The 15,877-nt window shown below is 42.1% G+C and overlaps 2 protein-coding genes and 1 long non-coding RNA gene across 5 annotated transcripts in view; 1 reads left to right on the forward strand and 2 right to left on the reverse strand.

Moving 5' to 3' along the window:
• The window catches only part of LOC120501415, a 38,213-nt gene extending 36,609 nt beyond the window's left edge, over nucleotides 1-1,604 (reverse strand). The window contains exon 1 of the long non-coding RNA XR_005627286.1: nucleotides 1,474-1,604. This is a non-coding gene — a long non-coding RNA (uncharacterized LOC120501415). The remainder of the gene's footprint in view (nucleotides 1-1,473) is intronic.
• On the forward strand, nucleotides 1,135-10,730 carry HDDC2 (HD domain containing 2). Of its 2 annotated transcripts, XM_039707639.1 has the most exons (7): nucleotides 1,135-1,247; nucleotides 1,610-1,845; nucleotides 2,302-2,423; nucleotides 3,237-3,339; nucleotides 5,530-5,598; nucleotides 9,292-9,430; nucleotides 10,580-10,730. In XM_039707639.1, the coding sequence occupies exons 2-7, from the start codon at nucleotides 1,642-1,644 to the stop codon at nucleotides 10,672-10,674; spliced, it is 732 nt and encodes a 243-aa protein (XP_039563573.1). In that variant the 5' UTR covers nucleotides 1,135-1,247; nucleotides 1,610-1,641; the 3' UTR covers nucleotides 10,675-10,730. The 2 variants fall into 2 exon arrangements, with proteins under 2 accessions (XP_039563573.1, XP_039563572.1); XM_039707638.1 differs by lacking the exon at nucleotides 1,135-1,247 and having other exon boundaries at nucleotides 1,558-1,845.
• Nucleotides 10,731-12,545: 1,815 nt separating this feature from the next.
• TPD52L1 (TPD52 like 1) overlaps nucleotides 12,546-15,877 on the reverse strand; it is a 49,983-nt gene continuing 46,651 nt past the window's right edge. For both annotated transcript variants that reach the window (XM_039707707.1, XM_039707706.1), the window contains one exon: nucleotides 12,546-14,364. In XM_039707707.1, coding sequence (XP_039563641.1) covers nucleotides 14,233-14,364 — 132 coding nt within the window. In that variant the 3' untranslated portion in view covers nucleotides 12,546-14,232. The remainder of the gene's footprint in view (nucleotides 14,365-15,877) is intronic.

Here is a 15,877-nt window from a genome sequence, read left to right on the forward strand (position 1 = left end):
TATATAAACCACAAACTGATTATGATCCACCTTAGGAGTAATTACCGGGTCTCCTCCCAGCCTGGCGTTTGGGGAGATGATTTTCACATTACTGCACCAAGTGTGCAACTCCTCCAGCGCTATTTCTTAAAGAAATGGAAGCACAACTTCAGTCCAGCATTGAGTAGCAGCAAATGCGGGAAGCAGAAATCTGTGGGCAGAGAGCGCCATCTCCAGCTTATAAATCATAATTACTCTGCGATAACCAGCTTATTTGGGATTTCTTTTTTGAAACTGCCATCTATTTTGGCAAAAGATGGAGAAGAAAGCCAGCTGAGACTGACGAAAGATTAAGACTTAAGCCTTTGCACTACCTTAATATCCTGTAGGGAGACTGCTAATCCTTGCTGAAGTTTCTGAATTACATAAAAAACCTGCTTAAAATAGTATGGAGCTGATTTGTTTCTGTTTTCAGGCTACTTACTGAATAGTAAAATCCTGACAGAGCTAATATTTGTACTATGATGGGGTCCTCCAGCCTACAGAGAGTCCATGCATTTAACACTACACATGATGCATTTATTAGGTACTTGGAAAGCCACATAAATGATGTCTCTAAGTGCTGTTGAAGAATGACTGGGTAGAACACCAGTGTCAATAAGCAATATGCAAAAACAGCACACAAAATGCATGCAGAGGAATTATATACATATAAACGCTACAAAATGGACAAATATTACAAAAATTACGCTGAGGCCAGTGCCTGTGAATCCAGCCTCATGATTATTGCTCAAGTGTTCATTCTAAAGGAGATCCATTATGAAACAAGGAAGGCAGACAGCTTGGATCAAGTATGAAATTCTTATTATGGATGGTTTCAAGAGCTGTCAAGACAAATCTGCCACAGATATGTGATTCACTTCAACCAGGAAAGCTGTACTGCCACACCCAAGGCATCTATGATTGTGTACACAGGTGTAAAGGTGATGACTTTCCTGGTCCTTGTTGTTTTTTATTGTGGGAAAACAGCCTTGAAATGGTCACTAAAGTGTTGTCTGGGCTGTATTATTAATTTAGGAGTTTAAATATTTACAGAAACGAAAGTAAAATACTCTGCCATCTGTTGATAGCTGGCAAAACTGCAGATTTTCTTTCCTGAAACAGACTATTTCATCACCACATTGAAACCATTACCCGCTACTTCAGTTGGCAGGATAAAAGTAGCAAAGAAATGCAATGTATTTTGAAGATCCACAAAAAATTGTCAGGTAAGTCACCGCGCTATTTATTCAACTCATAGAAGTGACGGATGCGCTTGTAGCAAGATGCCAGGAGTCCACAGAATAATTAAAACCCATCAGCAACCCTGATAACTATCCATTCGTCTCTAAACAATAAACGAGTTTGCGCTGGGTTTTTGTTTGTTTGTTTGTTTGTTTTCATGGTAAAGGTCACGGAGACGCTCAGTTTGACAGAATTATGAGCTATTCCTACCTTGGAGGCTGACTGTCCCTCCTCCCCGCTGGACCGCAGCGGAAGAGAGGAGAGGACACGCCTGCCACCTTCCCTTCCCCACTCAGCGCCCATGCCCGTGAGCAGCCCGGCTTCTTTTATTCTTTTCTCGTTGCAGTCGCAGCCCGCGTCGTTCTTTTTTTGTGGTGAATGAACGCCGAGGCGCCAGAGCTTTGGGGACGCGGTTCCCCCACCGACACTTTCCCCGCACGCCTGCGCCCGGGCCCCGCTGCGGGCGCGTCCTGGCAGCAGCAGGAGGAGGAGCCGCGGTCCGGGCCGTGCTGCCGGGGCCCGATGGCGGCGGGCGGCGGGGTCGGGCTGCTGCCCTTCCTGCGGCTGCTGGGGCAGCTCAAGGTGGGCGCGGGGCAAGGGCCAGGCATGGGGGCTGGGGCCGGGTTCCCTCGGCAGCGCCCGGGCTGGCGGCGGGGCCGGGGCTGGCGGGGGGCGGAGGCCGGAGTGAGCCGGGGCTCCCCGGGCCTGGTGCCAGCGCAGCGGGCCCGGCCGGCACTCGTGGGTGCCGCCGTGTCCCGGCCCTTGGGCTGCGGCTGGGCCGGGGACAGCGCCGGGGGGCCGGGCTGGGCCTTGGGCCGGTGTTCGCTGCGAGCATCAAAGCTCTCCGCAGCGTGGAGGCCGTGGTGGGGGGGATTTCTGCCGGTGTCTCTGAAACGAGGGCCTGCAAAACCGAGGGGTTTAACCTTTACAGTGCCGTGGTCCGGTGGATACGGTGGTATCCGCCCAGAGGTGGGACTCGGTGATGTGTGCGGCCTTTTGCAGCCTAACTGATTGTGTGATTCTGTGACACGGGCGCAGAGAGTGCCGCGGACGGGATGGGTGTACAGGAACGTGGCAAAGCCAGAGAGCGTCTCCGACCATATGTACAGGATGGCCATGATGGCTTTGGTGACTGAAGACAAGAGCCTTAACAAGGACAGGTGAGACTGCCTCTGCTTATCACAACCATATATTAACGTTGTTAATCCCCAGTAAGAGTTCTTAAATCACGCCTTTCCCCTCTTCTTTTCCCTGTGTTGTTTGGACAGGGTCCAGTTTATCTGGGCATTGGAAAGGAGCTAAAAACTTTATTGCTTAACTAGGAGTGTTGAGGCAAGTCCTTAGTGCAGAGGCTCTAAGCTGGTCTTTCAAGCAGCAGGCTGAAAACCCTTGTTAAAAAACAATGTCAGGCAACAGATGTGTCAGAGCCATAGACCATGTCGATTTTGAGAGACTGAAGGAGCACTCAGCAGCAGTAAGGAGCCACAGAAATCCTCTAGGATAGCAGAGAAAGCTCTAGGAGCTGATATGAAGGCTTTTTTGACTATTCTGCTGCAGACTGGCAGAGCTGTGAGTGACAGAGTATGTACTGAATTTGGGATTGCTCCAATATGATTACCTTCTACCTGCTGCGGGAATAATGTGTAGTTAATTACCACAACATTTCCAAAAGTCAAGTATACAAAAGCTAAGTACATTACTTTTGAATATTATGCTCTGGTACACAGTGTATTTATACTTAAATCTACATTTACAAGTAATAAGGACTAGAAATCAAAAATCAAAATCATATCTAGGTGGAAAATACTTCCTTTAACAAAAAAGTGAAAAATGTTGTATAAAGTTTAAGCAAGGCTCCAACCAACCTTTAGAGTACATGAAGGGGGGTAAATTCTGCAGTCTCTTAGCCTTTTGGATAAGTTTTCAACTTAAAATGCTGAAAAACTAATTATTCTGTCCCTCCTTCTTGTCAGATGCATACGATTAGCTTTGGTTCATGATATGGCTGAATGCATTGTTGGAGATATTGCTCCTGCAGATAATATCCCAAAAGAGGAGAAACACAGGAGAGAAGAGGTATGAACATAAGGTGTGAAGCCACAGCTGCAGAGCATTCTGTGTGTTTTAATGTTCTGCTGGTGGTGAAGGAATATAATAAGCAATATAATACAATCACTGGCATTGGACAAACCTGCCACAACTAAGTAGAGTTTTCAGCTTATTGAGATTTTTGGACCTGTAACATCATCAAGTACAAAGTTATGGAAGGATCTTTGAAGTAATCTTCACCTTGGACATTTATTCCTGAGCTAGCTGCAGTTTTGGTAAGCCTGAATTAGTCATGTTCAGCAGCCTTACCAAGAGGTGAGGAGCAGGGAGTAGGTGCACTGAGTAGGATGGATGACAGTTCATGTCAGATCGTGTGTGTGGTGCCAGATCATGAGGTTGACAGAGACTTCATTTAAGCCTTCTGCACAGAACCTCAGGTGCAGGTGTCTTGTTTGTTGTTGCTGTGATTCTTTGAGTGCAGCATGTCTAGAGTCACTTTATTTTTGGCCTTGCACTTATCCAAACTGCTGGTTTGCGGTTTCTGGTTTGTGGCGTTATTTGAAGAAAATGTAAACCATTTCTGTAGCCACAGCTAGAGGGCAATGTCATGCCTTAGAAACTCTTCAGAGGCTTTATTCATTCAGTGTAAGAACACACTAGGAAGTATGTTTAAAAAAAAAACAAAACCACCAAAATTACAGTCAGTAAAGATTGTACTTCAAGAATGCCAAATGCACCTTAGATCTTTAATTTCCACTTCCTTAGCAAAGAGCTTACTCCTAGAGTTAGTCATGGCCCCCCAGCCCCTAGTTTTAACCAGATAAGCATAAAAGGGGCTCCCTTTTATGGGTGATGAATAATCACTGGAGTGGTTGTTACACTCTTCAAAGAGCTTCAAAACACTGAACAGAAGAACCTCTTTACTGGAAGCCTGTAAAGGTTGTTGTGTCACTGAGGATCAGCCTTCAGCTTTGGTCTCATTTGAATTTAGGCAAGGAAAAAGAGATTTCGATGCCTAGGTATGTTTAAGAAGTTTTCTTAAGTATTTGCAGCTCCTTCTGCTCCCGTTTCAGTCAGTGAGGACTTTCTCTTCACTTTGTGAGAAGGAGAATAAAGCATTAAATATTTGGGATGACTCTGAAATACTTTGTTGTAAAAATAGACCACGGGTAGCCGCTTCAGGAGGTGGCTTGAGGTGAGTTATCAATACTCTGCACTGCAGAGTTCTCCTTTCTTCTGTTTGCTCTACAGCCAACATTGAGCTGGCTCCAAAGTTTGCTGCTTGTGCAGTAACTTTAACCAGTGAGTCTCATCAACGCTAAGGCAGTGGAAAATGAACCTGATTAATAAAAGAAGTTTTGGGGTTTTTTTTGGATGAGGGAAAATGTTTTTTGGAGTAGGGGTTTTTGACAGGTAAGTCATTTTAGCCACCTAACTTTGAAATCTGATGAGTTCCAGAGCTGGAAAGATGTGAGAAGGAATGAGATCTTGATGCTTCAGTGGGGCCAAGCAATTTGGAGCCATACTGTGACACTGTATTCTGAAGTGGAGAAACAATCATGGCATGAAACCTTTGTCTTGCCTGTGATGTTGGTTGTTTTAGAAGCAGTCCTTCGTGTCACTGGCCAAACAGTAGAGACAACACAGAAATGAGACTGATCAGCTGGGAGAGCACAAAGAGCGTGCAGAACAGTTTCTGGAATCACAAGTTCTGCTGAGAGCCTGCTCCAGTGCAGGCTTCCTACAGTGTCACAACCTCCTTTGGGTATCCCCCTGCTTCGAATCCTCCATGGGCCCCAGTATATATCTGCTCCACCACGGACCTCCAGGGGCTGCAGGTGGATCTCTGCTGCTCTGTAGGGCTACAGGGGCACAGCTGCCTCACCAGGATCTTCCTCACGGGCTGCAGGGGAATCTGCTCTGGCATCTAAAGCACCTCTTCCCTCTCCTTCTCTAACCCTGGTATCTGCAGAGTTCTTCCTCTCACTTTTCACTCCTCCCCTGGGTGAAGTTGCACTGGGCTTTCGCCTGCCCTTCAATATGTTATCCCAGAGGTGCTACCACCTTGGCCAGAGCTGTAGCCAAACATTGCTATGCCAAAACAATACAGTAATTTGCTGTGTAGTGGATGTTTCTGCTAGCTTGGTAACAACTAGATAACTATTCAGAAAATATAATGATAAAAGTGTTGCTCAGAAAATGGCTTCTTTTTTTCAGAGAGCTATGCAACAGCTGACCCACCTTCTATCAGAGGACCTCAGAAAAGAAATCTTTGAACTCTGGGAAGTAAGTTTGCATTCTTTTAATCCTGTGTTAAAATTCAGGGTGACCCATTCCCTTCTTCCCATATACCTGTGAAATTGTGCCAGCTCTTGTTTTGACCTCAAGAAAGTGAGATTTATTTGCTTGGAAGATAAAGCCTAACAGTATGAGTAATGGTCACTTTTGGATCCTTTTCAAACAGAAAGCCTGGACTTTGATAAACTAACCGTCTTTTGCCCCATGCCTCTCAGAGTTCCTGATCAGCCTGTCTAGGGCTTGGTTTGTACGGCTAAAGGAAGGGTTTGTCCTCTACATATATCCCTCTGGATATAAATCTGATTTTTTATTACATTATCACTTTCATTCATATCTGGCCATATGCAGCTTTTAACACAGGAAAAAAAATAGTAGGTGATGGTGCTGTGGTTTGTCTTCTGCTTTTTATGGAAGTAATTTCTGTGGCTTTAATTTCTTTCTAATAAAGTCCATTAGACTTTAGCAAGATATTTAGTAGTAACTTAAAATGATTAAGTAAACTAATGTTTAAACTTAAATGTGGCAAAAAAAGCACTTTTCTACAAACACTAGAGATTTCTGGTCTTGGGTTATTTAAAAGTTTGTATTAGAAAGTATCTTTCGTGTTTGAAGGTGATTTAACCATTTTTATGCGAACCCATGCTGTTAATTGATAATATCTTTTATACTTGCAAATGAGGGATGATTAGGTTATTTCCAAACAATTCAAGTTTACAATTACTGTGCTTTATCTCCTCCTGACATATGGGGGAAATTCAATCCACAACCTCTTGTGCAAGCATACTGTGTTTCTTGGACTATATGACCTGAATGTGTATCTTACATTCATATTCTTTTCTACTTAGAGTGTATTTAATTCCAAATATTTGCATCCGGTTTTTGCATTTTGCTACAACACCCTGTTTATGGTTTTGTTTTAGGTTTAGGGTTGCTTTTGGGGTTTTTTCCCCTGTTGTAGTTGTGTAGTTGTGTGGTTGAACAGGCAGTGAGATGGGCACTCAGAGCTGTATTTTAAAGTAAAGGGGGTAAACCAACATCATCAGATATAGGAAATAATATGTGCGTATTTTTTTAGGGAGCATTGGTTCTTTCTCCCTTGAGAAACTGTTATAATTGAGGAAAATGAGGTTTTGACAGATAACGTTAGTTCTGTATAATTGGGTTTTTTCTTTGCTGGTCTCAGTCTTCTCCGGTGACATTGTAGGAGCTGGTTCAGTATGGAGTCAGTTCTTTAGCATGTTAGTTTTTCATCATTCTCATTAACCATAATTTAATACACGCACGTCTTTGATAATTTGGTCTTTGTTTCTACCTTCAGGATTATTTATTTGCATTGTGTCTGCAACTCATTGGCATGTGTGCAACCCACCTGGCAGAGAGGGTATCCTAATAATCTACTATTCACATGTAGTCCCTTGTTTTAAGTGGAACAGCTAGTTACTCCTTAAGAAGAGAAAAAAAAAGAGAAAATAAGAAGCCTCTGATAACTTGGTGTGCTGCTCTGCTCTCAGCTAGCCAGAAACATTTCCCTATGATATTTTTTTTGTGCATGAAGGTGGTCATGGACCAGAGCTGAATGGTGCTGAGCAGTACAAGATTTCTCAACACTTTTAGCCAGCCCTTCCTTCTTTGCCCTGCCCTTGTCTCTGTCTCTCTTCGCTTTTCATCCTTACAAGAACTGCTGCTTTGGAAGGTGTTGGTGGGTACTTGGCGAGTGTTGTGTAGGGGAGAGGCAGCAGAAAGAGGCCTCAGATATATTTTCACTTTATAATTAATCCCAAACATGTTTGAAAAAACAGTAAAGTAAATGAGTCAGCATGTTTCAGCTCTGTCCTGCTTTTTAATTCTCAAGTGCAAAAGCACAGGAATGATTTTTAAAAGATGGCCTGTGGTGTTGGAGTGTTTTTCCAAAGTACAGTTAGTGTTTTTCCAAAGTACACTGTTATTTCAGAGTCTTAACCACCTGTGGGGAGGAAACAGTAAGTGTTTGTTTCAGCACTGTGCACAGTTGCACATGTAATAGCTCATGTTTCTTGAGGGCAGTGTGAGCTGAGGTGTGAATAACATCGGGTCTATAGCACAGAGGTTGGCAACAGATTGATACTCCCACCTAATTGTTGGAGGTGAGACCAACTTCTACAGGTGAACAGCCCTACTGCTTCTTTTCTTTTCTTCTCCTTTGTAATGCTGCCAGGAGTTTGTTGTCTTTGAAGGACCCCTGCCCCCGCAAAAGAGATTATTAAAAGATAGAGTATTAAAAAATAGATTATTAAAAAATAGAGTACAAATAAATAGATTTAAGAAAATAAGTATTTAAGCAATTTAAAAATGAGACAAAGCTCAGATTGAAAAGAGAAAAACAAGATAAAAACACTGAAATGAAATTTATTATTAAAATAATGATGAAGATGTGACTGAAAATTCATAAGTACCATTGAAATCTAAATAGAACAGTAATCATGGCTATTGAAATCAGGATTTCTCACTTCAAAGGTAAAGTAATAAGCCTAAGAACAGCTTCCTAATAGTATGCAATAGACTGTCACACTTACCTGAGCATCAATGTGCTGGAATTACAAAGCCAGGGTCTTTCCACTGTGAATGACACTCCCACCACAGTTGTTGTCTTCAGATGCAGAAAGGAATGCCAGGTTTTGTGGTGAGTAGCAGACCTCTTCCTGCACTCACGGTGCTCTTCTCTGTGGAAGTGCTATGATGCACAGGTTCTGTGGATTTGGGAGCTTAGGTGGTCCCAGTGTGTACTTTGGTGTGATTAATGGTGGTGGGGATGATGAATAGGGTTAGACATGCTAGTGGTATCAAGGTAAAGGTAACCTGCACAGAAGAAAACCCCTTTCTGTGGGGTTGGTTTTGGAAGTCAGGAGAGTCAGGAAGACCTGCTCATGAGACATTTCACACAATGCAGTAGATTTGGAAAAGGGAAAATGCAATGCCAGACCTGTCTGCAGCCATCACTGGAAGCAAACGACAGCAAAATTGTTCAAGATGAGTAGAAATGTGAATCACACATAAATATATACTGATGATGACTGTAGAGAGGAAAAAGATAGCAGAGAGATTAAAGGACTTAAATTCTGAAGGGGAGGAAACCCCTTAACCACTCCCTATCTCCTAGGAGAGACATAAGGACATAAGCAGCTCAGACAGATTAGAGCAAAAAGATTAGGCAGGAATGACAAGAGAAATATAAAGAACAACTCCATATAGAAACAGTAAGTGGTGAGAAAAGTGCAAAATAGGTCTTAAAAATAGGTGATGACAGTGCATAGGCACACACTGTGGTAATTAATAGCCTTAACCAGGCCTGAAATTATCTTTCTACATAAAATACAGTTAAATCAAACCTATTGTTTAACTTGTGTGTCATGCGGAGTTGCCTCCATATCATCCCTGATTCAGCCAAAAGAATTGGTATATTTAGAGTTAGATTATGCAAAAGGCTGTATTTTACATCCCATTGCATTTAATATAAAATTGGCACATATTTTAAGTGTTCTGCTCACCACTGTGTGTTTGTAAAATCAAGGTGAAACATGTATTTGTGCTGAATATTTCTGGAGTGGCTTGTACTAATGAAGAAAATTCTAGATATATAAAGAGATTTTAATGTTCTGTTTCAGAGTAACAGAATTATTTTCTTAAAACTGCAAATCTTTTCAGGAATATGAAAACCAGTCTACTGCAGAGGCCAAGTTTGTAAAGCAGTTGGATCAGTGTGAGATGATACTGCAAGCATTTGAGTATGAAGAGTTGGAAAAGACACCTGGCAGACTGCAGGATTTTTTTGATTCAACTGCTGGTATGACATTTGGGCTTTTTTTTTCCTCTTTCATAAATCAAATATATAAATTCCTTTTTTTTTTTTTCCCTGACAGACATTCAGAACAAGTGAGAACTAGTTATTTTACTCATTGTTCAAGTCCCCTAATATTTCTGGGGAAACTTGATGCATTGTGAACATACCTGACATTTATCTGTAGGTATTCAACCTGAATTTAATTTATGTCAGATTCCTTTTACATCACTTTTCACCTTAGAGAGAGGCTTGGCTTTCATTACACTTGTATGTGTGTAAGGATCAACCTGAAACATCAGAGTCTTCAAAAAGGACTCTTCAGTGTTCACCCATGCTCTGACAGCAGCTTGTTTGTACTCTGTCAGTGCTTCAGGAACCAGTGAAGTAGGATTTGTTATCTCCAAGTGAGCTGAGTGACCAACCCAAGGTTCCTGTGAGAACCACCTCAGTGAAATGATTGCAGCTGTGTTACTTTTTATTCTATCCACTGATAGTTTAAAGCAGAGATAGGTAAAAAAAATAATCTTTATCATTTTGGCAAGGTAGTTAACACCAGAGGAGAACTGTAACTAACTCATCCTGTCCTGGGAAAAAAAATAGGGATAGACTAACTATAGGGATGAGAGGACCAGCAGTCACCCAGCAGAGTCCCTGACTTTGGTGATTCCCCAGGGAAATAATAATCTCACTGTAAGACTTTGATTAGCAAAGGAAAAGAAAGGACAATGTGAATGAAGATGATAATGCTTTATTTTCTAACTGACATCTTTGCTACCTACCAGAATCCAGCAACTTAAATTGAGCTGATGTCTGAGTAGAGCCTACAGCGTATACCCTGAGTGCACCTGTTAACTGCACGGGTTTCCTGTAGCATGATACATGGCATCAGATTATCTTGGTCAGGGTGCATCCCTTTCTCAGCTCTTAAATGTCTTAACAAAGCACAAAATACAAGCCTTTTTGTGAAGAAGGGGTGTAGCTACACTTACTCCATAGCTGGATTGAACTGGGAGCATTAACTTTCTTAAAGGAATAATTTGACATTTATTCTGAGCCTAAAGTGACATCTCTGCCATCATTTCAATTCCAGCCTTTCACACGTGGCAAAATGAGAGCATTTTTCATTAACCTTCCTTTTCTTTTGTTTTGCAGGGAAGTTTGTTCACCCAGAAATACTCCAGCTTGTATCTCTGATTAACACAGAAAGGAAGAAAAGAATAGCTGCCACATCTCATCCACATTCCTGAGGTGTTCTTAAATGCTGTAACCATAATAAATACTTTGGTTTATATTCTGGTCATTATTTTTTCTCCTCTAACATCACTAATTCTGCTAGCAGATTTTTTTTTTCCTGTGCATTCACTGCTGAAAATCCCAGGACCACTTAGAGGGGAGCAGGTAATGTAGTTGCCTCCCACATCAGAGGATGTGTCAGGGAACAAAGAATTAGTATATTCGGGGTTTTCCTTCTTTTTAATCAGCCTCTGATTAATGCAGTCTCAGTTACAAATAGATTCTCCACTGGGGAAGTCCATGTACATTTAAAAATTAGTTGGTTGCAATCTAATCTGTTCATGTAATGCACTGTGTGGGGCAGGTGGTCTTGTTCTGTGAATTTCTAGATACGTATGGATTTAAGTACCTTCAAAGTGGGTTAATATCCACTCAGTGCTATACAGAAATGAGACCAATGAGCATCTGTAGAAGCTATTTGCTGAGCTTAGAGATGAGATTTCATTGGAGTGCATAAGCCTTAAGTGCTGGTGCATAAAACTGATAATCTCATTAATTGTATTTTCTGAGTATCTTCTTTGTTTCATACAACTTTTCCCCTGTTCATATATTGTATCAGGGAATGGTGCCAGTATTTCCATAAGGTCTATATTCCTCGCTCCCCATCACCCAAGACTGGCAGTTTTTACAGATTCCTTCACAGGTAATGAATAATCACAGAATACCTGAGGTTGGGAGGGACCTTTGGAATTTGTGCAATCTAATGCAGAAGCCTGTACATCCATGTAGAGCTTGCTCCCTTCTCCAGGCTGTGGCACGTTGGTACGTAAATGAGTTCTGCCGTAAATGAGTTTTTGGCAGAAGTGCACACTAATGTAGAGGTACAGAATGATTGTGAAGTAAAGCTGTAGAGGTGGTAAATGCCATGATGAGGCAAGTGTCTGCACACCCAACTGCTGAATTGCATGCAGCTGGAGATGAGGGCAATGCCATGATTACCAAATAAGCAAAATTTGCACCTGTAAAAATTGCATGGTAGAGACTTTGAGTTCTCTGTCTTCCATGTTAAATGACACAGCATAAAACTAAATTCAATTGTCATATCCTTTAAAGGTTGCTAGTGTATCTGAACACACATTTTCAGGCACCGTGACTCAGGAAATGCTTTCTTTACACAAACCTCAGAGGCCTGACTGAAGCTCACAAGTATTCTGTGGCTGGTGCCATTCCTAGAGCACAGAGTGCTGTGCAGAGATGCTGGGAGCTTCTTGCCTCAATGGCTTGGCACAGTGCTCAGAATCTGCGGAGCGTATTGGTCTGGTTCAGAGGAGATGCGAGCTGCCTGCTCTGCTCAGGAACTCCCTGGGGCAGCAGTCGGGCCCTGTGGCAACCCTGGAACAACAGGTTGCACTTTGCTGAGCTGATTAGTGGATCTTGGCAACAGATTGCCACACTGCACAGGGGGATGCAGGGGGCCCACCAAGCTTTTGTCAGCCTTTTTATTCCACCTAGATGCACACAAATCACAGTGTCCATTAGTTTGCATTGAATGCGGAGTGTAAAAGCTACAGATGCATGGAGGGGTAGAATTGACAACATTCTTGACAAAGCAGCAAAGTGGCCTTGAAGAGATGTTTGGTAGAAACACACCCAGCACAAATACTACCCTAAGCAGGAACAGTCCATTCATGCAGCATAGCAGGAGGCTTCTCCATTCTGCAGGGGACCGAGGGAACAGTGTGGAACACCGTGCACAGTAATCATAGAGTGCTTTGAGTTGGAAGGGACCTTAAAGATCATCTAGTTCCAGCTACCTTGTCAGTGGCAGGGAGACTTTCTACTAGGTTGCTTAGTACTACTGGTAAACAGAATTAAAACATCACAAAGGGTAAAAGAGAGAGAAATTTATTTTTAATAAGAATATCAAGAACTTCATTTACACAAACTAAATTGTCAGTATCTTCCATTTTAAATAAATTCACATTTATGCACAAAAACACATAAAATAAGTTAGAAAATTGTCACAAGAATACTAGAAAAACAATTAGATTTGTTTCCATGCTAAAAATCACACTAAAGAGGCATGTGATATAAACGTCCAAAGTTAGCTTATGTCCAGTAGAACATTACAAAAGGACTTTCAACTTTGTAAAAACTAACAAAAGCCACACAAGAAAAAACAAAAATCACTTAAAGCCACATTTTCTCACAAAATTTTAAGCAGTCTGTAATGTCAAAGTCACTAACACTGATTTGAAGCTTTGGCGTATGCTCAAAAATACATCCATTCTCAAAGTAGCCAGGCTCTTTTCCATCCTGCTTACTGATAACGTCCTGCCCACCTCAGTGTGCGGTGAGCTGAGCAACGCAGCATGCGGACAGACACGTGCTCACTACACAGCAAGATAGTGTCACAAATGTGCTGCTCTTTTCTTAGAAAACATGTTAAAAGAATGCAATTCAGAAAACATGCTGAATCAAAGCTGAGAGATGTCTGGCTCTTGGTGACTGAGCAGAGATAATGCGGTTGGTGGAATTAACATCCTGGAGAGAAGCACAGCAAAATTTGACACCAAAAGTGAAGTTCTTACTCATCCTGTGGATTGTCAGGTGACAGGATCTACGCTAGCAGCTCTGAAGGCATGGGCTCTCTAACCTATGGCACGTCTGAAGCCAAATGTTGGGTTTGTATTCTTTCACTTAAGGCTGTATCTTGACAGAGGCTCATAAATATATTTTCCCTTGGTTTTGACGGGGAGATACAGAGGCAAAAATATTAGAGGTTCCCTCCACTCCACTTGATTTTCTAATTAAGTTCACTGCCAAGTCTTAGGAAACTGAAGAGAGCAAGCAATGGGGCACATTTTGAAACTGAAACCTTTCCAGCCAAAATGACGATCTGAAATCGGCAGCTGTGAGAAGCTGTTTCTCTGTGAATAACCAGGTTTCTCTTCCTGCCCTCCTTAACTCTGCTGCCTAACAGGTGTAGGGCAATGCCAGACTGTACCACTGAAGGAGAAACAGCTTTTTGTGACAGTAAGTGATTTTAATTCTGTTAGGAAATAGATGATATACAGACACTCCTGAGCAAAGGGCACCTGGTATGGATGGTAGACAGCTGGTGTATGGGCTACTGCTGGCAGCTGAATGCTTTGCACAGCTCTAGGTCCATCTGTCTGATGTGGCACTGAGAGGGAAGCCAGAAACCAACAGATAGAAAAAAGTAAACCAAAATAAATAAGAAACAGAGACTGGGAGATTGTTAGAGGGAAGTTACATGTAACTGAAAACTATTTAGTCACTTAACACAGAATTTAGTGCATTATAGCCAATGTCTTGTGTGTGGTTTTGATGCACAAAGTACCTGGTGATAAAATGGCCCATCTAAAATAGAAATAGGGGGAGGAAATACCTCCAACACAAGGGGAGGAAATTCTCCAACACAAGGCCAGGATGGCAATTTTCCAAAGCTGACAAAACCTTGCACAAGTTGTGTGGTGAGGGAGAGCTGAAAATCACTGTCTGGGCAAGTCTCTGAAGAGAGGCATGTGGGGCTCAGGAGGGCCTTCTGTTTAGCACTGAAGCTCTTCTTCGCTTTCAGGGAGTCGGGTGCCAGCCAGGGAGCTCTGAGCACTAGCATGGGCTGTAGAGCTGAGAACTTCTTCAAAACTGCCTCCCGTGTGGCTTGTCCCACCAACCTTGGTCTGAAATAAGGCAAACAGAGAACAGCAAGATACTCTGCTCACACTGAAGCAAATCCCATTTCCAATCCACCCCATGGCCAAGGAGAGCAAGGAACTGTGCAGGCAGAGAATGTGTAGGGATGGTTCCTTAGAACAACAGCTATAAAACCAGTCAAATAAAGCAACTTCTTTACTCCACAATTTCTAAACTAGGCTGCCACAGTGGCATGTCTCATACGTTCAAAGGAGACAGTCCCTAAGGAGATCCTAGGTAGGATCCTAGACCCTAGCAGTAAACCCAATGCGGGTTACCTGAGTAGCTCACACTGGTTTCACTGCTTTTTTTCCAATTCTATGCAGGCTGGATAAGAAATGGATACTAAAATTAACTGGTTCATTTGCTCTGGCCCACATGCCAGCTATAGCAACACAGCTGCCTGCAAAATTCATAAAATATACTGGGATTTTGGATAGCAGAAGGACTGTAGTAACCAAAGGACCCGAATCCCTTCAGGCACTTATAGCTGCTAGATACTGGAATATAAAACTGCCAGTGGCATTTTCATGGGAGAAGGCAGAGAAGAGATACCAAAAAACATTAATCAAACAAATCCAATGTGCTTACACATCAACTTCCAGAATGCTTCAGGTCACTGAATTTATAATAAGTATTAAAACTAAAAATCAGTAAGACTAAATCTTTGAAAAATAACTTTCCTTACAAAGACAGAGCTGTACCTAAAGATTTGGAAATGATAAGACTAAGTGACAAAGAGACAAAGTTGTTGTGACTAGGTTGTCTTGGTAAGAGAGCATGCTTTTGTGGCTTTGCTTGCTGATATGCCCACTCCAAGTTGATTCAAGCCTGAAAATAGGGCAAAACCTTTTACTCCATCCTATAATTGAAATAGAACTCAAAGACAAGCTGATATTTTTTCAACCTCTCAGCCACTGAATGCTTAGGAAGATTATTTTAATTAAATGAACCTTGTGTTCTAAGTTTCCAAAGGGTTAATCCTACGTAATCCTGTTTCTTTAGCTAGCACAGCAGCTTACCTAGCTTGAAAGTCCAATAAAACATTTAATTCATCAGAGTTCAGATTTTCAGAAAAGTTGAGAAGAATGAGGCACTCTGATCCTGTTTGATTTCCAGGGGAAAGTGAACTAGTATACTCTCCCAAGAAAGCTGCAACCCAAAGTCCAGACTTCAAGAGCAAATAAAATCTAATTTGGAATTTGACTTCTAAATGTTATGAAACCTGAACATCAGTTTTGGCAAACTGCAGAACACTGTAGGATCACTGAAGATCTGTAAGTGATATGGGGGTTGGAAAGATGATAAAACTACTGCTGTTCTTTTTTGCAGGGGTCTCTCTGGGTAGTTCTCCACTTTTTGAGACCACAACAAAACCCTAGAATTGAAGGGTAACTCCATGATTTCTCCCCCCACCTCCTGTCTTTCTAATCTTGCAAGCCTTGAAACAGAGGTAGGAAAAAGGAAGAGCAATGCTGAAACATTCCCATTTGTCCACAG

The sequence above is a fragment of the Passer montanus genome, unplaced genomic scaffold (genome assembly GCF_014805655.1).
Source record: "Passer montanus isolate IOZ18808 unplaced genomic scaffold, ASM1480565v1 scaffold2, whole genome shotgun sequence".
In the NCBI taxonomy this organism is placed as follows: Eukaryota; Metazoa; Chordata; class Aves; order Passeriformes; family Passeridae; genus Passer; species Passer montanus.